General features: G+C 39.5%; 1 protein-coding gene across 3 annotated transcripts in view; it reads left to right on the top strand.

Annotated features, from left to right (window-relative positions):
- RPS6KA3 (ribosomal protein S6 kinase A3) overlaps positions 1–22912 on the top strand; it is an 86585-nt gene that overhangs the window by 28641 nt on the left and 35032 nt on the right. For all 3 annotated transcript variants that reach the window (XM_075429303.1, XM_075429292.1, XM_075429314.1), the window contains exons 3-6: positions 14570–14686; positions 16932–17013; positions 20553–20633; positions 21657–21736. In XM_075429303.1, the coding sequence (XP_075285418.1) occupies positions 14570–14686; positions 16932–17013; positions 20553–20633; positions 21657–21736 (360 nt within the window). The remainder of the gene's footprint in view (positions 1–14569; positions 14687–16931; positions 17014–20552; positions 20634–21656; positions 21737–22912) is intronic.

Raw genomic sequence — 22912 nt, 5'->3', positions numbered from 1 at the left:
TGAAATTTGTGTATGATGGGGCCGTTTATTTTGTTTACCATTTAACTGCTGTTACTCCCTTTTTTGTCATCCAAGAAGAACACCCATTTTCCACGATAACAGGCATCAGAGTCATCAAAAATGTAATGCCAATCCTTCTGAAGTGTTTTAGCATGTTAAAAATAAATTGAGTGTTCTTTCGAAAAGCTTTAATCTGTAGATACTCATAGCAGGTACTGGACATACTTATCTTTGCTCTTGATATTATAAAAAATAAACTGTCATAGTTGTACCACTGGACGTAGTTGACCACAAATATATCTTTAAAAAACCCACACTGTCTTAATCAAATAAAACCTTCCCAGCTCCCACTAACCTCCAATCTTGTTGTGCATGAGTATCTTGGTTAGAGATGTTACCTGTGGATATCTTGGTTTTGGTTAACTTTCTGTATTTCATCGGATTTCAGTTTAATTTCACTGAAGCTGACAGCAGAGACGATGCAGTCAGTCTTTTTGTTGAGGATGGGTCTAGTTTACTTTGAGTCACTTTCAACTTGACCTGAATGCTTAGGATGTCTTAAGCTGTAGTTGTTTCCCTGTATTTTTTTCCTCATGCCAGCTCATGACTTTATTAAATGTCACCTATGTATAGGAACAGTTTAAATATATCATTTCATTATTACTACTGATGTAAAACTTCACATTTTTTAGATAGCAGCTGCTTTTCCCCTGTAGTGTAATCTGCACATATCATAATTTTAACTTATACTTTCAGGATATTGAAGAGTGTATACTCAGATCTTTGTCACTCATTGTGAAGCTGATGAACTAACTGCTCTTTTAATAACTGTTATGTAAAATATGCTATCATAAAGAGTTAAGTGTTTAAATCATTTCTACTCATATTCGCATAATTTTGAGTACCCAGAAAAGGAAGAAGCTGTCTTCCAGGGATACCTTTCCTAACTAAGCATTCCATACACGACATAGCAGCTTATTCTTTGATGTTCTGTTTAAGTTAATTCACATCTAATTCTTACACAGCTTTGAGAGTAAGGTAACTTTCTTGCTCAATTTCCTGCTTCTGTCCCCGTGTTTTGGAATTTCTTTGTCAAGCACTTGTCATTGTGCATATTCATGCTGTGCTCATGCATTAATTCAGGAACCTGAATCTGCGAATTTGAGGTGCAGCAGGACCCCTATAGTGTTTGGGTGTGCGAATGTTCCTTACTCCAGATAGCCTTCCTCTTCCTGGTAAGAGTAAGAGCATAAATCTGATCCTGTGCCATCTGTTTAGATGATTCAGAGCTTTTTCCTTATGGTTTAATTTGTTGGTGTCAGAGCATACATTTAAGGGTTTTTTTAAAATTATTTCAATCTTTAGTTGGTTGTTTCTCTATCCTTTTTATATAAAATTTGTGGACTAAGAATACGTCTGTTTTTTGAGGTGCTGTTTAAATTCTAATGAGTGTTTATTGTATTTTCTAAATTTATCAGATTTAGGTTGTGTCATAAGAATATATCTCATATGGCACTCGCAATACTTAGTTGTTGTAAATGCATGTCTGACAACCCTCTCTTAAAGTGTCTACAGACGGCTTAAGCTCAGACTCCAGAATTCTCTCACAGACCCATTTTACTTGTTTTTCCTTTCATACCACTGTCGCGTTATCTTCAGGCATTGGAAGTTACAGGTAAAAGGGTATGTACTCTTTTTTGCTGCTGTATTCATGATTAGAAAATAAAATGAATCTGTAAAAAGATTGGAATTATTAGGAGTAATAAAAGAAGTGGAAATTATAAGCCTGTGAGAACAGTAGGAATGGTATTGTGGATAATACTGGCAGCTCTCCTAGCAGTTCAGAGCCTGGTTTACTAGCCCTAGACCAGCTTTTCAGTTGTCCCTAGAACATACTGCTCAGAAAAAAGGTCTGCAGGTAAACTCATCTGTGTAAAGCAAGCAGTGTGTTAGTGCTATCCAGCTCTGCATGGGCCACTTCACACACAGAACCATTTTCAAATGTCCTACTGAAAATTCAGAAATCTGAAGGATAAATTACAGAAGATTCCGTGTATGGATAAACTCACATTTTTCTCTTGCTTTTCTGGGCTTTTTTTGTTACTACTGAGAAATACTTACCTAGTAAGGCTGTTCTGCTTCTGCTTCCTTTAGGGTTTGAAGTCCAGGTTCCTTTTCACACATTATCTAATAGTTGTTCCTGTAATAAGATCTCAGAAAAAAATACAAGAAGTATTTTGTGTTACAGCGGAGTTAATTTAGTCTTGAATTAAAAAGTGAACATAGAAGAAATTCACATAAATCAATTACTAGAACAGAAGGGAGTATTTAGTGTTCGTTAAGTACCTAAAACATGGAATTTTTCCAGCAACATGCTTAGGCTGTAATTTTTATAGCGTAATAATGGTTAAATATTTTTTCACTGCTTGCCTAGAAGGTGTGTATCTTTTTTTTTTTTCCTGAAGTGTATTTCCTATTCTAATTTGCATCTGATTACTAAAGAGAAAAATGAGTCACCCTTGGTGCTGCTGAATGCTGACCTCCCCCCCCCCCTTTTTTTTTGCTTTTCTCTTTTAGATTTGATTTGTCCGTGGGATATAGTCCATTCAGTTCAGTGTTCTTTCCTATGTATGTTTGCATTCCAGTGCATAGACATATATTGTGAGGTACATTACTAACAGCTTACTTATACTGACATACTTACTGACCAGAATAGTTCTGACTTGCAAGCTATATTGGTACAGGAAGTTATTCTGAAATATTGGTGTTTTAAATTCATACCCAAACTTGTTTGTCATTCACTTCCCTTCTCGGCCAGTGTTGATTTAACGCTATTATACTGCTAAGGAAATGTTAAGGAAACTCAGTAATGTTAACTTCTGTTAGTTTCCTTGTATTCTATATTTAGTTTCACCATAATGGAAGCCAGTAGCGACCACTTTAAGTTGACTAACACAGGTTTAGTTTTGATTTGGTTTCTTTTTTTAAAGGTGTCTTTCTGTGACAGTTTTACTTTCTAGTGTGAAGACCTTAAGAGAGATCTGTGTGGCTAGAAAAAGAAATTTATATCTTGGGACTTTTATTTAGACATTGCTGCAATATAAGGCTTGAGAAAAGGGAGCTTTCCAAGCTTATAAATAACAGAAATAAAATATAGGCAGTAGGGTGTAGTTACAACTGGAAAGATGATCCCACCATTGCAACGGCCAGATCACTGGTGAGTGGGTGTCTGTAGTGGTGTGAAAGTTGTCAGGGAATGGAGAAAGGAGAGGAGGACAAAAGGCTTTCAGCATGCGATACATCATCTCATTTAATTTGAATTGATCACATGAGACAAATGTTTTTTCCAAATATCAGTGATTGATCAGAGATAGAGCTTAAGATGAATTCAGTACCAGACTGAGCGGCTGGCTTCTCTTCCACCTTACTGTAAGATGGCATCTATCAACTTATGTAATTAGTGCAGTTGGCTGAGAAAGAGATCTCTTTTCAGTGTGAAAGGCTTGTATTTTAATTCAGGTAGATAGTGGGGTACAGTGAGGGTTGATTGCTTCTGCATATAATTTGTATTTCTATAAATGGTTTAGCTTTTGTATTTTTAACTGCATTTGCAAAATACTGTTTAGGTTAAAACAACAAACATTCAGCAATTGTGTCAGAAAAGGAAACTGCAAATTTGTGGGTAGCTATTCATCATCAATCTTGCTCCCAAATATATGTTATGGGCAAGCTACTATGGTAGGATATGGCCTGAGTTCTATTTCATTTGAAACAGAACTGTATTAGGTCTGCCTTATAAGGACTGAAGAGTATCTGAACCCTGAGAAACTGTGAGGACTGGGAGTATTCTCTTAGTATCAGGAATGTGAAGTGGTGGTTTGGGTTTTTTTTTTTGTTTTTTTTTTAAAGGGTGCCCAAAATAACCACTGGGAAGTTGGTTGCATAATAATCGCATTGCATTGAAAAATAATGTTTGTTTGTGTATAGAGAACCAAGTTAATTTCTTTTCTTGTTTTTATTATATTTTGTGATGCTTTTAAAGCAAGATGTCCACCTGATCTTGTTGTATCCCTGAATCTGGGTAGATAACAGAAAGATGTGAGGAAGTTGTTTCACACATTTTTTACTTTCCCAAGATTGCCAGGGAGCTAACAGATAAAACAGTTAAGCAGAAATGGATCAAAGTATACAAAGTAATGTGTACTTGGCAGTCTGTTCTGCTGTGCTGTTCCTCCCCTGGGATTCTCTAAGATTGCAGTGGGTGGTTTAAGTAATATGTAATCCAACTGATCATATTTAATTTAAAAAATGAAAATACAAACGTCCACCAGCAAATAATTCCTTTGACAGGTAGAAGGAATCAATATTTCTTTCAAACTCTGTGAAGATTCAGCCTTGAGTCAAAGATGGTAGCATTTTCTCTTGAAAGGAGAAAGGAGTTTAGGTTTATTAGGAGTAGTATACAGCATGCATACATGCACATGCATGCAAAATTTCAGCTGTCTTACAATGAAAACTGGCACCTATCCTTATTGGTCCTCTTAATTTTAGAATACCCAAGACAAATCGAAGTTCTTCATATTAAAATATCTTTTTTTTACTTTCTGATTTTAAAAGTTGCCAGGATGTTCTATGCATTATTTTAAAGCATACACTGAAACTTTATGTACACATTCTCTCACACATACATGCTCTGGATTTGTTACTTGCAGTTTATTTCCAACTTTGGCTGGAATCTTTTGAAAAAAGAATCTTTAGAAAAAGAAAAGTTGACCTAGGAGAGAAGCATGTGTTTGAGCACAGAGATGTATATGGACAGTTGCTGTGCACTTCCACACAGTATTGAAATGACGGTATGAAAGGATACTTTTGGCAATAATTCATGCATATAAATTTTGCTGATTACTTGAAAAATACGTAAAGTAGTGCTGCAGAAGCACAGCTTTAGAATGCTGCCTCTACTCCCCCATCACTAGAACTAATTAGCGCACATTTTGGTGCATATAGATATGGGGGAAGTCTGGAGCAAGGAAGACATACCGACGGGAAAAGGGTCAGGTTAGAGAATACTTAGGCAGACTGAACATACGTAAGTCCATAGGCCCTGATAGGATGCACACATAAGTCCTGAGGGACCTGGCAGTTGTCATTGCAAGGCCACTCTTGATTATCTTCCAATGATCATGGTAACTGGGAGAGGTGCTTGAGGACTGAAGGAAAGCAAATATCACTCCCATCTTCAAAAAAGACAAGAAGGAGGACCCAGGGAACTGCAGGATGGTCAGCCACACCATGATCCCTGGGAAGGTGATGGAACAACTAATCCTGGAAAACATTTCCATGTACATGAAAGACAAAAAGGTAACTGGGGTTAGTCAGCAGGGATTAGAATCACAGAATAAATCATAGAATGGTTTGAGTTGGAAGGGACCTTAAATATCATCTAGTTCCAATGCCCCTGCCATGGGCATGGACACCTTCCACTAGACCAGGTTGCTCAAAGCTTCATCCAACCTGACACTGAACACTTCCAGGGAAGGGGCATCCACAAGCTTTTCTGGACAACCTGTTCCAGTGTCTCACCACCCTCATAGTAAAGAATTCTTCTCTTATATCTAATTTAAATCTACCCTCTTTCAGTTTAAAACTATTAGCCTTTGTCCTATCACTACAGGCCCTTGTAAAAAGTCCCTCTCCAGCTTTCCTGTAGGCCCCTTCAGGTACCTGAAGGCTGTAATAAGGTCTCCCCACAGCCTTCTTTTCTCCAGGCTGAAGAGCCCCAACTACCTCAGGCTGTCTTTGTAGGACAGGTATTTCAGCCCTCTGATCATTTTTGTGGCCCTTCTCTGGACTTGCTCCAACAGGTCTATATACTACTTTGTTGAAGGCCCCAGAGCTCAAGACAAAGGTTAATTCATGTTTGACCAACCTGAAGGGACGGTGCAAAGACGACAGACCCAGGCTCTTTTCAGTGCTGCCCAGTGACAGGACCAAAGGCAGTGGGTACAAACTAAAGCGCAGGAGATTCCCTCTGAACATGAGGAAACACTTTTTCACTGTGAGGGTAACCAAGGCCTAGCACAAGTTGCCTGTGGAGGTTGTGTAGTCTCCATCCTTGGAGGTATTCAAAAGCTGGCTGGACACGGTTCTGGGCAACTGGCTGTAGGTGGTCCTGCTTGAGCACGGGGGTTGGACCGGATGACCTCCAGAGGTGCCTTCCAACCTCAGTCTGTGATTCTGTGAAATAAATCTGAGACTTCCTCATTAAATAGAGGAAAAGTGTATTCAGAATTATTTTATTTACTATAGCCCACAGAAGGAATAGGAAAACAATGCACAAAACGTTGACATTGTAGTTAGTATATTTGTGTGTCATGGTTTAACCCCAGCTGGCAACTAAGGACCACGCAGCTGCTTGCTCACTTCTTTCTTCCCGCCCCCCAGGGTGGGATGGGGAGGAGAAGCGGAAAAGAAAAAGGTAAAACTCATGGGCTGAGATAAAGACATTTTAATAGGACAGCAAAGAAGGAGGAGATAATAATAAAAGACTATACAAAAAGTGATGCACAATTGCTCACTGCCTGCTGACCAATGTCCAGCCTGTCCCTGAGCAGCGATCCCATCCCCCAGGCCACCCCCCCCACTTTATATACTGAGCATGATGTCATATGATATGGAGTATCCCTTTGGTCAGTCTGGGTTAGCTGTCCTGGCTGTGTCCCCTCCCAGCTGCTTCTGCACCTCCTCTTCCGGCAGAGCATGGGAAGCTGAAAAGTCCTTGACTTAGTATAAACATTACCTAGCAATAACTAAAATGTCTGCATGTGTTCAACATTGTTCTCACACTAAATGCAAAACACATCACAATACCAGCTACTAGGAAGAAAATTAACTCTGTCCTAGCCGAAACCGGTACAATATCCACCCTTTATTCCATCTATGTGATGCCCAGGTCCTACGCTTTCCAATACATTCCAGTTACCACCACTTTTCCTGTCTTTTGATAGATACATGAAGAGGTCATTCCCTTAGCCTATGGGCCATCCTCTAAAATGTCCATTGATTTCATTTAGACCATGACTTTGGGCTCCATCTGTCATAACAGTCTTCCAGAACAGAAGAGCTGGTGTGTGGTGTTGTGTTGTTACGTGCTGAAGCCAGTTCTGGTTCCATCACTGCTGCATTTTGCTTGGTTTCATTGAAGTTCCTTCTTCATTAGTTTGGGTGATTCTGACTGTAATACCATTGATATGGCATATAGTACCTATAGCAGTGGTGACATACAATGGCAGGGTTATTTAGTGATTAACATCATCCATCATACAATTTATTTATTGACTGTTCTCAGCCAAAATCAAATCCCCATGAGGTACACATCGAACTTACCCATCTTTCTTCATCACCTGCCAAGTGCACCCAGGTCCTTGAGCAAAAGCAATCCCGTGGATGGGTTTGCCTTTGCCTGAGGCAGGACTAACCCAGTCTGTCTTCCTTAACATATTCTTTATGCACACTACTGGGACATTACCCGCTTCTACAGTATGTGGAAGTTTTGGGCAGGGACAGCTCGAATGGTAGATCCTCCAGTATTAACTAACCAGGTGGCTTTTGCTAAGTGTGTATTCCCCCATTGCTCTCACAGTAGTTTTTAGCAGTCCATTGTACTGTTCGATTTTCCTGGAGTCTGGTGCATGATAGGGGATGCAATACACCCACTGCCATGTTCTTTCGCCCAGGTGTCTATAAGGTTGTTTCAGAAATGGGTCCCGTTGTCTGACTCGGTTCTTGCAGGGGTGCCATGTCACAATAGGACTTGCTTTTCAAGGCCCAGGATGGTGTTTCTGGGTGGTGGCACGAAGCACAGGATATGTTTCCAGAGGGACCTGGGTGTCCTGGTGGATGACAAGTTGACCATGAGCTGGCAGTGTGCCCTGGTTGCCAAGAACGCCAATGGGATCCTGGGGTGCATCAAGAAGAGTGTGGCCAGCAGGTTGAGGGAGGTTCTCCTCCCCCTCTAGTCTGCCCTAGTGAGGCCCCATCTGGAGTACTGTGTCCAGTTCTGGGCTCCCCAGTTCAGGAAAGATGACGAACTACTGGAGAGAGTCCAGCAGAGGGCTAAAAAATTATTAGGGGACTGGAGTATCTCTCCTATGAGGAAAGGCTGAGGCAGCTGGGCTTGTTCAGCCTGAAGAAGAGAAGGCTGAGAGGGGACCTTATAAATGCTTATAAATATCTCAAGGGTGGGTGTCAAGAGAACAGGGCCAGAGTCTTTTCAGTGGTGCCCAGTGACAGGACAAGGGGCAATGGGCACAAACTGAAGCATAGGAAGTTCCGTCTGAAGATGAGGAAGAACTTCTTCCTTCTGAGGGTGACAGAGCACTGGAACAGGTTGCCCAGAGGGGTTGTGGATTCTTCTCTGGAGATATTCAAGACCCTCCTGGACAAGGTCCTGTGCAGCCTGCTCTGGGTGACCCTGCTTTGGCAATGGGGTTGGACTGGATGATATCCACAAGGGTCCCTTCCAACCGCTACCATTTTGTGTGATTCTGTGTGATCTGGTGGTTGCTTCCACCACTGTAAGCATATAGTACTTGCCTTAGCAGGTTTGTGGGAGCTATAAACAGTTCACCCTTACGTTGCCAGTCCAGATTCACCTGAGCCAATTCAATCTTGGTACCCTGATCCAACTGCTGGTTGTTTTGTTGTTCCTCAGTTGCCCGACTCTTAGGGACGTGGGCATCCACGTGACGCACTTTTACAACCAACTGCTCTAGCCGGGCAGCAGTATCTTGCCACAGTGGGGCAGCCCAGATGGGTTTGCCTCTGCGCTGCCAGTTGTTCTTCTTCTACTGCTGTAGCCACCCCCACCAGGCATTTGCCACCATCTGTGAGTCAGTGTAGAGATAGGGCACTTGGCCAGCAATGTCTGAAGCCAGCTAGATGGCTTTCACTTCCACGGACTGGCTCGACTCACCTGCTCCTTCAGTATTTTCTGTGACTTGTTTTACAGGATTTCATACAGCAGCCTTCCACCTCTGCTGCTTTCCCACAATGCGACAGGAGCCATCCGTGAACAGGGCATATTGCTTTTCATTTTCTGGCAGCTTGTTATACAGTGGGGCCTCTTCAGCATGCATCACCTCCAAGATTTTTGCCTTCTGGCCAGTCTATGATCAATTCTAACATTTCTGGGTAACTGGAGTTTCCTATTTGAGCCTGTTGTGTGATCAGTGTGACCCACTTATTCCATGTACCATCAGTTGCATGATATGTAGTAGGGACCTTCCCTTGGAACATCCAGCCCAGGATCGGCAGTCATGGTGCCAAGAGGAGCTGTGCTTCAGTGCCAGACACTTCTGAAGCAGCTCAAACGCCTGCATATGCTGCCAGAATCTCTTTTTCAGTGGGAGTATAGCAGGCCTTGGATCCTCTGTATCCCCGACTCCAGAACCCCAGGGGTCGACCTCAAGTCTCCCCTGGTGCTTTCTGCCAGAGGCTCCCGATTGGACCATTCTCCCCGACTGCAGTGTAGAGCACATTTTTCATCTTGTCCTGCCCAAACTGGCCCAAGGGCTGCTGTATGAACTGTTTCCTGTTTAATTTTTTTAAAGGCTTGTTGTTGCTCAGGACCCCATTTGAAATAGTTCTTCTGGGACACTTAATAGAGAGGGCTTACAATCAGACTGTGATTTGGGATGTGCATCCTTCAAAAACCCACAACACCTAAGGAGGCTTGTGCTTCCTTTTTGCTAGCTGATGGAGACATAACTGCTGTTTTGTTGGTGATATCCATTGGGATCTGATGATGTCCATCTTACCATTTGATTTCCAAAAACAGGATCTCCTGTGCAGGTCCCTTGACTTTGTTTTATGGTGAAACCAGCTTTCAGAAGGATCTGAACTATTTTCTCCCCTTTCTCAAAAACTTCTGCTGTATCGGCCTGTACAATGATGTCTTCAGTGTATTGCAGGTGTTCCGGAGCTTCACTCTTTTCCAGTACAGTCTGGATCAGTCCATGGCAGATGGTGGAACACCTGGGGCAATTGATTCCAAATGTACTGGACACTCCTCCAAGTGAAAGTAAACTGTGGCCTGTACTCTGCCATCAAAGGGATTGAGAAGAATGCATCAGCGATATCAATGGAGGCATACCACTTAGCTGCCTTTGACTCCAGTTCATACTGAAGTTCTAGCCTGTCTAACATGGCAGCACTCAGCAGCAGCCTGACGTCATTCAGGCCACAATAGTCTACTGTCAGTCTCCACTCTCCATTAGATTTTTGGACTGGCCATATGGGACTATTAAAGTGTGAGTGAGTCTTGCTGATCATTCCTTGGCTCTCCAGTTGATGAATCACCTTATGGATGACGATCAAGAAGTCTCAACTGGTGCGATGTTGCCGCTGGTGCACTGTTGTGGTATCAGTTGGCACCTGTTGTTCTTCAACCCTCAGCAACCCCACAACAGAAGTATCCTCTGAGAGACCAGGCAAGGCAGACAGTTCTTGAATTTCCTCCATCTCCAAGGCATACCAAAAGTCTGCCAGTATCCTTGTTGGGTCCTTGAAATAACCTCTCCTGAGTCTATGCCAAGGATGCACGGAGCCTCAGGGCCAGTCACAATGGGGTGCTTTTGCTTTGAGTTAGACTCATTTCGGCTTCCAATACAGTTAGCTGTTGGGATACCCCTGTCACTCCAGAAATACAGATGGGTTCTGCCCCTTCATAGCTTGATGACATTAGGGTACGCTGTGCATTGGTGTCCACTAGAGCCTTATATTCTTGTGGGTCTGATGTGCCAGGCCATTGAATCCACATAGTCCAATACACCTGCGTGTCCCTTTCCTCCACCTGGCTGGATGCAGGGTCTCTCTAATCCTGGTCATAGTATTTGTTATTCACCTCTTGTAAATAAAAGTCAGAAGTCTCTTCATTAAAATCAGAAGTAAGATCAGGCCTTCTACTCTGGGGAACTGCCCACTGGAAACTGAAACAGCAATCTTCCTGGAAGAACCCCCTCGTGTGATTATTTTTCTTGTAACTCGTATACACATGCCCATAACGTCAAGGCAGGCTTTCCATCCCCCTTCCTCAAGTCCTTGCCATGGTTACGCAGGCAAAACCACAGGGTGCCCCGTGGTGTGTAGCCTCTGTATCCTCTCTCTTGAGCAGAAGAATTCTTACTGCTAATAGTTGAGATACTGGTCCATGCAGGTGAGGAGTACAGCCTATCCTATTTGAGTTGCTGGACCTCCCGGGACAGTTTCTCCACAGCCAAGATGAGGGAGGAAGAGACATATTCTTTATATTGCCAGAGCTGGCTAGCCAATTCATCCACCACTGGTGCCCCTTCGTTTTCCAGTCCATTACTGCCAATGAGTTGGAGTATGATGATGGTGTGCTCTGTACAAACTTCTGCCACATGGGTCATGTGCATTGGACTTCGTGTCAGTCTGTAGGTAACTGCGCATTTTCAGGGTCATAATAGATCATCTTCAGCACAGCTAATTCCCTCAGGTACTGGATACCTCTCTGCACGGTGGTCTCCTTGCCTGGGTGACACATAACATCTTCCTGGAAGGGATACCTTTCCTTTCCACCTGACAGGAGTCGCCTCCAAGGCGACTTGTGTCTTATTTCCAGTTGCATTGTAAATGCCCCTTTCCCTGGAAAGAGATCTCAGCTGCTTGGCTTTCCTACCCTCTAACTCCAGGCTACTGGCCCCATTATCCCAGCACCAGAGCAGCCAGGTGATAATGTGCTCACCTGGATTATGGTTGAAATCTTTTCACATATCTCACAGCTCACTCAGGGATAGGGATCAGGTGGTTACCTCTGGTTCTGCCTCTCTTCATCATGTTCTCATGATAGCCCTGCTCCATCATCCTTTACTAAACAAGTTGACTTTCTTGTCCATTTCTTTTTGTGTACAGGGGCAACTGATACCAGCACAGGTTGGTTCTCTGATTCAGCTTGTCAATGGGATTTGAGTAGGTACAGTTCCTATCATGGGTTTTGGAGTAGCCACAATGCCTGTTGTGGGGTTTGGAGTAACCATAGTGTCTGTCATGGGGGTTGGAGTAGCTGCAGTGCCTGTCTGTGTGTTTTCCGCTCTCTCTTCCCTGAAGATGCTGCGTCATATTGAACCGTGTTTGGTAGATACTGGCTAGGGCCCAGCACAGTGAGGTAAGTTGTGCCTCTTTGGAATAGCCACAGCATTTTTCTTTCAAACATTCGATCACTATTAGGGTCCTGTAGTTGTTCAGGAGGGAAGTTCCAGACCATTGGAGGTGAGGACTGCTCTAGATACCAGCCCATATTCTCCCACATGCCGTGCCACCCGTGACTGTCCCGCCTCAGGGCAGATCTCTGGGTGCTATTCTTAAATAGTAGTTAACCTTATACAAGACCAAAAACGCATTCCGTGGACATGGCAATGCGAACATGCTAGTTTGAATGTCCCAAGGATATTCAGAATTCTCAAGAACTGTTGTAACTAGCCTGAAGGAGAAAGGAGGGTGAAAGAGTGGCAGAAAGCATTTCTCCTTGTCTTCCTCATAGATTTGTTCTGTAAGGAAAATGCCAAAGAGTGCGATTATTAATAATTCCCAAGAGATCACACCTGAGGTACGGAAACAACAACAATACCAAGTACAAATACCAAATCGGTCTCATGACCAGTAATGTTATCATATCACAAGCTGATATTGCACAATACAGCAAAATGATAGTTCTGATCCATTTCCCAGAGGTGATAAACAGCACCATAGGGAATGTGTACAGCAAGTAAGGAATCATAGAATCAGTAAGATTGGAAAAGACCTCTGAGATCATCATCGTCAACCCAACACCACCATGCCCACATGCAAGGATTTACAGAACATAACCATGCAAACAAATAATACAACATTGTGACCAGAGACTATTAAACTAATATGATGAATGCTTATAACAAACTTGTTTTAACAAATTTTGTCAGATCCGTCATTATCTCAACCCTTCAAGCCCCGCATTGGGTGCCGAAAAGGACTTTTGTGGTTTAACCCCAGCCGGCAACTAAGTACCACGTAGCCACTTGCTCACTCCTTCCTTCCCGACCCCCAGTGGGATGGAGAGAAGAAGCGGGAAGGGGGGAGGGAGCTAAAACTCATGGCTTGAGATAAAGACATTTTAATAGGACAGCAAAGGAGGAGGAGATAATAATAATAAATAATAAGATATTATAATAATAATAAAAGAATATACAAAAAGAGTGATGCAGAGTGCAGTTGCTCCACTGCCCACTGACCAATGCCCAGCCTGTCCCTGAGCAGCGATCCCACCCCCAGGCCACCCCCCACCCCACCCCCCTGTTTATATAACAAGCATGATGTCATATGGTATGGAGTATCCCTTTGGTCAGTCTGGGTCAGCTGTCCTGGCTGTGTCCCCTCCCAACTTCTTCTGTACCTCCTCTTCCGGCAGAGCATGGGAAGCTGAAAAGTCCTTGACTTAGTATAAGCGTTACCTAGCAACAACTAAAACATCAGTGTGTTATGAACATTATTCTCATACTAAATCCAAAACACAGCACAATACCAGCTACTAGGAAGAAAATTAACTCTGTCCTAGCCGAAACCAAGACGTTGTGTTACGTAAGCTAACTTGCAGTCAGTGCTGCTTATGGATTGCGCTTAATGCCTAGATAGTTGTTCAAATGACATTGAGAAGAATGCAGAATTTTACTTGCTTCTGAACAGTTGCTGATAAGCTCTTAATTTCTTTCCTATGTGACAAGGAGTGTTGCTTTTCAGGGGATTTTTACATTCTGTACAGAAAATACTGAATCAAGCGCAGAGCACAAAAGACTAGAAGATCCACTGCCCTTTAGCGCTTTCTGGTGACCAGTTTCTCACAGAAGGGGGAATGCTGAAGACTGGCAGCTTTTATAGAATAGGCTTTCCTGGAGAAGAGGGACAATGAGATTCTTTTCCTCACCAGAATTTTCTCAGTGACAGGTGGAGAGTTTATTGCTGCTGCAGTGGGGATGGAGGATGTGCTGCTTTGCTGGGAAATGTCTTGACTCTTACACTGCCATATAAAGATGAGCATTAGCGTTGCTGCAGCATCATGGTCCTCATTCAAGTGTTAAAAAGGAGGACTATCATAAGAGATCTGATCAGTTTGATGCACTCTAGGTGTGTTTTGAGAGGACTAAATTCTTAAGAAGATTGATTTCCAATTAATGGGTTGTGAATCTGGAATGGACATTATGACCCAGACAATATGGGCCTAAGCACAAAAGCTTGAGAATCCCTGACTTATTATTGTCAACTCTGTTATTGTCTGATACATCCCTAAAAGTTTAAGCCACATAGTTACTGAACTAAATACTGCTTTTTGTAACAGTTATAAGTTTTTGTGTGTGTCTTAATTATGCAAATAGTGTTGCTCAGAGGTTTTCATCTAGATTTGGGAGCTTGTAGTTCATTGGATTCAGTGGTATTTTTTCAACATATTGTAAATTCATAGACGTTTTAGGAAGATGCACCACTAACTTAAACTTCTTCTACTCTTTTCCTCTACCAGGAAGAAGGAAATATCAAAGAAATTGCAATAACTCACCATGTGAAGGAAGGACATGAGAAAGCAGACCCTTCACAGTTTGAACTTCTGAAAGTACTAGGACAAGGATCCTTTGGAAAGGTTGGTAACTGAACTCTTCTGGAGCCAATTATTCAGGACTATAGCATTGAATAATATTAGGAGTGAAATATTTAGAACAGGCACAATCTTGCATTGAGGCAATGTTGCAAGAGAAAACTGCTTTCTAAATTAGTGCTAATTAGCCACTGTAATTGTGGCAGATCTTTTTAAAGCAGTAATTTTTTTTTTCTGGTTTGTATGATATGTAAATCTCAAAGATCCATAGAAAAATTGGCTTGATATGAAATAATTGGATATTCACTGTTAAAATGCAATGTCATTTTTCTGTAACTACTCCTCTTCTGTGTTTGAGGGGGCGAAGGTTGAAAGGCTTTTTGACAAGTATTCATAGTTGCTAATTTGCTAATGGTAGGTTATCACCAGTACGAAGCTATGGGCAGAATTTATTTTTGTAGCAGATGGTAATTGTAAAGAACAAATTGTAGGCAATAATGGCTACTGAAGTAAACATGATGGTTGTGTTCATGCTAGGCATTATCTGTCATAATTTGGTAAAGGCACAAGATACCTTGATATTTATTTGAGCATCTGTTAAAGACTCAATGTTTCTCGCATTTCGTGAGCACTGTCCACACTGAGATCTCACTAGGTGTACATGATTCATACTTTTAGTTGTCCATATCCAACTTGGAAGCAAAACATTAACTTCATGTGGCAAGTCAGATCATTGAGACAGAATGGAATATGCAATGTAAGACAATGGAGCCTTTACATCCATTTTCAGCCTTAACTGCAGTTCTGAATGTGATGTTAAACTCTAGCATGTAATGCCAAATCCGTCTTGGATATGGGGGAAAATGAGAATAATTGGTCCAATTATATCTCTTGGGTGGTAAGAAGTTACTGTTAGTCACATTATTGGAGTAGCAATTCTAGTTAAGCTTGGAAATCTAGATGTTTAGAAACTATAATATTTTTACTTCAAAATAGTAAGAATTCACTGAGAAACCTGATTCTGAAGGTGGTTTCCTATGTTGTTTGATTTCACCCACAGTCATAACCAAGTTTTTACTTGGAAATCTTCCAATCAGAAGAAGTAAATCATTCAGGGGCAAAGAAATGTAAGATAATAAATGATAATGTCAGCAATCTCTTTTATTGATAATACTAAATTCAGTGCTGTAACTGCTGAGGAGAGACAGCAAATTCTGAAAACACAAAAATAATTAACTGTCTAGCTGACTCAAAGTATTGCAAAAATGCTGTTCTTGTCCTCCATTGTTATAGCTTTTGTGTATAAGAAGGATTAATAGTACATGTCTTTTTTTCTAATAATTTGGAAAGATGTCACTACTTCCCATTCAGTTTAAAAAGACTAATTTGCACGCTTTACAAGGTCTCTTGATGATGTTCTGGTAATCTCTGGATAATGCAAAGGGACATTAACATAAGTGGGAATTGGATGCAAAACCAGACATAAAACTAATTTCACGTAACATGTTTAACGTTCTCATATACTACAACGTGCCTCTACGCTTTTTCATAAATAACTAGAAAACCGGTGGCAGGTCTATTTTTTTCTTCTTCATTTATAAATCTAAAATTCATTTTGTACTAAGGATATTAAAAACAGTCCTACTCAAGAAATCTCATTACACTAAACAAGGAAATGAAACACACCTCAGTTGAGGCTACTTGTACTTTATTAGTATGTGCAAAACTCAGCTAAATCATGTCATAAAAAACAATGATTTTGCGACACAAGAGTTTGGTTCTTTTATAGGTCATTTTTTAAAGAAATTATTTTGTTATGCATTGAGTCATATAGTGTTCTGGATCGACTTTTGTACACACATTTATTTTCATATCTGACATTTCTTTTATTAGAACTTTTGCTACACCATCTTATGAATTTCAATAAGACAAAACTATTTAGAGGTTAAAAGCTGAATTTTCTGTTTCAAAGTTGTCTCAACTTCTGAGAGAATCCAAGTTCATCCTTTCTTTTCTTATTCACTGAAATCAGTTAAGTTAAACCAAAATCAATTTGGCAGACTGCTTGTCTTGAATAAACCTTTTAGATTATGAAATGAAGGAATAGTGGGAAAAACTGCAAGGAAATTTTTGTTTGGCTTTGCAGAATCTAAAACTGTAAAAGAAACTAACAGTATTGGGAGGAAGAGTAAGGTTGAAATAATAGTGACTACTTGAATTTCGTAGCAAAGTATATTGATCTGACTTGCCTGTATTTTCTTTTAACAAGTATTTTCAATTTTCAATGCAGGTCTTTCTTGTCAAAAAAATCTCAGGATCAGACGCTAGACAGCTTTATGCAATGAAGGTATTGAAAAAGGCCACCTTGAAAGGTAAGCATTGTTTAGAGGGAAAAAGGAAAAAAGATAAATCAGGGACATCATACCAAAAATTAATCTTTACACACATACTGTTCTACAGATTGTATCTTCTATCAAACAGCAAATAGCAGAATACACTGCCTTATATTGTAAACATAGAAGAATTAAGTAAACAGTACTGTGCTGATAGTTATGGGGGAAATTAGATTCCTTTCCATCTTAAGTTCATTAGGTGATGGTGGTTTAATGAAGTCGTCGTGTTACATCTGCCGCCTGACTTGCTCCTGAGCTGTTATTTGAAACTTAATATCCTTCCTTTTTTCATTTGCTGTGTATCACCAAGGATACAGTTAATGCCTTTTGCTCAGTTTATATTTAGGTCATGATATTTAAAAGTGCATTATATCAGCTGTTTTATTTTAAAAATTCTAAGCACAGGAGTTTAAGTCTTTCTTCAAAACAGAAGTATACACTTATTCTGGATATAGGATACATTATAAAAGCTTAAGTTAATCATCTAAGTTACTTGAGCAAAAATGAGTTTTAAAATGTTTTGTTTCTTGGGTGATTTTGGTCTTGAATGGTATCAGTAACAAAATAAGTTCAAACCTGAACAGTCTCAATTCTGTCCTGGTGAATTCCATAAGAAAAAAGAAATAATATATTCTTTTCTGTACCTTAAAATGAAAAGATAATGCTTTAGATCTAGTGCTGAATATCTGTCTCACAGATCTCATTATATATCACTTCCACTTAAAACTATTACAGAGGGTGTGTTTTTGAACAGTTTCCTATATTTTGATTCCTCTGTGTTTTGTGGCACTTGTTATTCTCATTAATTACTTCCTATTTTTCTGAAATTGATTTCCACTCATTTAAGGTACTTTGATATCCTCAATAGCCTTTCATTCTCCAACCTGTTAATAGCTCAGAATTGGAGTCAAAGGTCATTCAGCAGTTGGTTTTTTAGGACGTCTAAGGGCTTTTCTGTATCACCTTTTGATTGTGGTATAACTTTACATGAAAAAATTAAAGTCCAAGCTGTGGATCTAGTTTTGCCTACAGATGGCAGAGACTGATAAATACTGAAATTGGAAGCTGGACTTTGGGTTGGAAAAGGAGACTCATGGGCATTAAGAATTCAAGGATGAAAAAGGCTTGAGCAGAAATGTGACACTAGCAGGAGGATGCCATACTTTTCAACACTTTATATCTGAATTTTGAGATGCTTTTGAGTGTCTTTTGGTTGCGATTCGTGTTTTAGGAAGAGTGGAGTTGCAAGCTAATGAGGGTTACTGTTGAAATCTTAAAGTAACTGAAATTAATTATTTTTTCCATAATCGTGACATTTTTGAGATCTAATATTGTAATTTTAAATAATACACTGTATTACTTGATTTGTCTAAGGTTCTTTAGCTCTTTCAGATCTATTTCATAAGGTTATTTTTATGCTTTAAAATTAAAGACAAAAATGCCCTTTAAGCCTGCTTCTTAAACAGAAGTGGGTGCATGATTCACAAATCAAGTTTAGAGATAATATTTTGATAAGAATGCAACTGTATTAGCCAGAACACACTGATGTAATTACACAGTCCAACCTATAAATGTTTAGAGCAAGTCCAACAAAATACGCATACAACTTTGTTTAGTGCAGAGACTACTTTATTAATACACTCTGATAGAAGGTATCATCTTTCAGTGTCCCTTTATGATGGGGAGAGAGAGAAACGGGGCCAAATCATTGCTAGAGAGTCTGGCATCAAATGTGCTAAGAAAAATCAGTACTTCCAGCAGTACACATACGGAAACTGTAGTCAATAAAAGTCAGATTTTTTAATGGCTAATAGTAATGTCTGAAATGAGCTTTAGTTCCTTATACTTTTTTTGATTGAGTTTTGTAAATCCGTACTTTCTCTAGCTTTGCAGAGATAAGGCTTGTTACCCATGTAACTGTTGCATAGCTATAGGCACTGAAGTCTTTTGATTTTTTTTCACAACTGAGTCTGCCTTAAAAAAGAGTATTCTGAATTTCAATTCTGTAATTCATATGAACCCTTGGAGCAGTGAAATCGCACAGCTATCCTGTGGACTAGATGACCCACAGAGGTCCCTGTCAACCCCTACCATTCTGTGATTCTGTGACATTTTCATGACTTTAGATGTAGAGGTCAAAATTCAAATGTGAAGTTTGCTCTGTGTTTAGTGAGCATGTATTTCATGTGCTTCCATTTTTAGGAATCTGTCCTGCAGGGAGGTGGAAACTTGACAGCTTTATTCATTCATGAAAATGTATCTGTATAACTTTATTTCACAAATGCCTGTACTATTGTAAGTGTCTGTTTCTGAGATAATATAGGTAAACTTCTAAAACACACTTTTGCTTCTTGAATTTTTTTCCTGCCTGGTTCTTTTAATATCCAAGAACTCTAGCTTGTTAACAGTACAAGGAATGCCAGCAACTTCAGCTTTGGCCTGGACGTCATTGCTCTGGGATGCTTCCTTCAAGAAGTTGTAACTTTTCAGAAAGGGGCAGTAACAAAATGTGTAATAGGGGAAAGAAAGAGAACTGCAACATCTTAAGCCACTGTAACAAACTCTGCTAGCTCTCACCTGTAAGAGTCCCAAATTTTGTCTGTGTCCTGGAGGATTTGGAGCTTCGGATGGGAACCGGGCCCTGACTGGAATGGTAGGGGAGTTGCCTGGAACAGCTGAAGCAGGTGCCATGCTCAGCTGACCATCCCACCTGTCTTCATGCATTGCCAGCCCCATATACAGGGCATCTGCGTGTGGTCCTCAGTTACTTTAATCTGTAGTGGCTTAAGAGCAGACACATGCCCCATTCTGGGCCACCACTGTGGGACAGGACAGGCAGCCTGAGCAGTAGTTGCTTCTGATGTCTGATATACTCCTCCATGCACATGTTTACTCTCAGTAAACCTTTTTAAAATCAAAAAGATTGTCTGAAGTACACACCACATTGAATGGATATTCTTTTTATTGTAAGTTCATAATAAGGAAAGGAAATTTTAGAAATTTTCCCTCCCAAGTTGTGAAGGTACTTAATATCTTAATAGTGCAAGTTATTTGAATGAGTTAAACCAATATAAGCATTTTTATGACAGTATAATTGTATTTATAAGTTTGTTTTGCTATAACTTTAATTCTGCCTACTTTTCAACACTAGAGAAAATGGCTGTGTTTTCTGTACATAGGTATGGCAGTTTTGCTCTACTGTTTAAAAGACGAACTAAGTATAGAGCAGGCTGAAGGGTGGTTATGGTTTCTCCTGTGCTTTTATTAAATTTATTTATGCGGTGACAGATTTTGCCAGTAGCAGAAACTGAAGATAATTGAAATGCATGAAGAGATTTACCAGAAAACTCTGTGCCGTGAAATAAATTCTCTTTCAGGTCTCTTCTGGGTATAGTGACCTGCAGACAACTGTAATACTGTGGGATACAATGTGAAGTACATCAGGAAACACAGGAGAAATACTGATTCACAATGTAAATCCCTTTTTTTTTTTTTATCTTGCTCATGTTCTGTTGTAGTTCGAGATCGAGTTCGGACAAAAATGGAACGTGATATCCTAGTAGAAGTTAACCATCCTTTCATTGTCAAGTTACATTACGGTGAGTTGCAAAAAAATTCATTTTTATATCGTAAAAATGGGTGCTTGTCAAGATAGTATCTAATACTTGCTTTGCGGTGCAGAGGATCCTAGAAAATTTGTGTGCTATCTAAATCCTGATCATGCAAAGGCTTGCTGTGTAGTAATTCTCATACAAAGTAAGCACATGGCTAACTTCATGCATGGTGTTTTATCTTTATAGGACTGAGAGTCTTGTAGCCCTTTGCTTTATTAAAAAGCAGTTAAATTTATGTCTAGCCATTCTTTTCCAAAACCTCTTATCTTTTCTATATGTCATTCACTTTTTTTAAATTATTTTTTATCCTTGCTTTATTTACTCTGTAGAAAACATATGCAATGGCATTACTTCCAGTTGCATCAAAATTGGTGGAAATATGCCTTTTAAGGTTAATAGTATGAACAGCCATAAAAAATTATTCATGTGGAGGGGCTAGGAAATCAGCACTCTTAACGTGTCGTGCAGAAAGTAAACTAAAAAAAGATAGAGAGTAGTTTCTGTTGTTCATTTTTTTTCAATTTATGTTTTTCTTTTAGGACCCAGTTTTTCCTATAGTTCAAACCTCAGATCGCTATCACTCTCTAATGTGGCTTAAATAATGTAGCTTTCACTATTTTACTTGTCACTCTTTTGCAAACTGGACAAGATCTCCCTGTTAAGCTAAGTTTCCAGAAGTTTTAGAATACATGCATTAGTTACTAATTTGCCCTTTTAAATCTAGGCATTTTACTCCCAAAATCTGGAATGAAATGCTGACTAAACTGAGTATAGTTTATTTTTTCAGAAATTCCACTGGTGACTTGCTTTGCTTTCACATGGCATGAGAGTTACTTGGTCCGTGATAGAGGAACAGTTACTTAATTCATTTAAATACATTTTTCCATAAAGGAAAAAGAATAATAATTCATTTTGATAGTGAAAAGAAGGGTGAATTATTTGGCATGTTATTCTTCTGATCATGGGTAAAATTAGATTATGTTTAATTTTTTTAATTGATCTTTTCAGCTTTTCAAACAGAAGGGAAGCTATATCTTATTTTGGATTTTCTCAGGGGCGGAGACTTGTTTACACGTTTATCCAAAGAGGTAAACTTTTTTAATTTGAAAATCATCTATTGATAATACTTAACTATAAATTGCCTATATTAGGAGAGTCTAGTTTTTAAATTCAGTTTTAATTGAATAGAATTTTAAAGATCTTTTTTAACCAGCTGGGTTTTTTGTTTGTTTGGGTTTTTTGCACAAAGTAGTCACTTCATGAAAATGTTGTTGGTAATTTACATTGTTTCTGAAAAAAGGGTTAGACAAGCGGTTGTTCTGTGGTGCTTTTTACACCTTGCAAAATTTTCTTCTATTGCTACCATGTTTAAAGATGAGATTCAGATCATGAATTTATATAAAGTAGTTGTATTCAGATTAACTGATTTGTGTCTGGTTCTAATATCCAGAATTTAGTGTCAGATTATTTTCTTATTATTTACATATGAACACAAAATTACATTTTGTATAAATATTAAAAAAGCAAGAATGGTATTGCACTTATTTTAGTAATTTTCTGAACATGAACATTTCGCCTTTGTTGGGCTGGTGATATCTCTGTGTAGGTATATGAAATAACAACTTTGGAAAGTTTGATTACCTCAAATTAATTTGATTATAACTCCTAAAATAAATGCTAACATTTCATATATCAGATTTTTTTTTTTGCATCACTCATGTGCAGAAGCTTCCAACAAATATATAGTAAGATAGAGATATAAACATATCTAATTTATATCCTTTGCATATATATCCAAAGCCAGAACTTGTAATTGTAGCTGTGTTCCATTTTTCTTTGCTACAGAGTATCCGGGAAAGTTGGGTCACCACTACAAAGCTATATGGTTATTAAGAGAACAGAATGTATTGCATTTTGTGTATAGATATATCATCGTTTCTGTGCTGACCACATAAATTACTACATTTTATTCAATGAAGCCATCTGTTTCAAGTTGCTTCTTTTGTTTTCGTTTGTTTTGCCAAAGATAATTAGAAAATTATTAGTACTCTAAAATTGAGGTGTTTTTTTTCTTAAAATCTGTAGTTCTGTCTTAATTCCCAAGAATGAATGTATATCACTTCCCTGCTCGTGACTTTTTAATCTTGAGCCACTCAAAGTTTAAATGATTTAACATGGTTAGATAAGAAATACTCATTATAGGTACCTGAATCTACGGTAATTGTTCAGAACTGGTGGAGTGAAATGGGCATGCTGGATGCAAT

This window comes from Opisthocomus hoazin, chromosome 1 (assembly GCF_030867145.1).
Source record: "Opisthocomus hoazin isolate bOpiHoa1 chromosome 1, bOpiHoa1.hap1, whole genome shotgun sequence".
Classification (NCBI taxonomy): Eukaryota; Metazoa; Chordata; class Aves; order Opisthocomiformes; family Opisthocomidae; genus Opisthocomus; species Opisthocomus hoazin.
The sequence above is the reverse complement of the archived record's forward strand: the minus strand, read 5'-3'. Positions and strand labels throughout refer to the sequence as shown.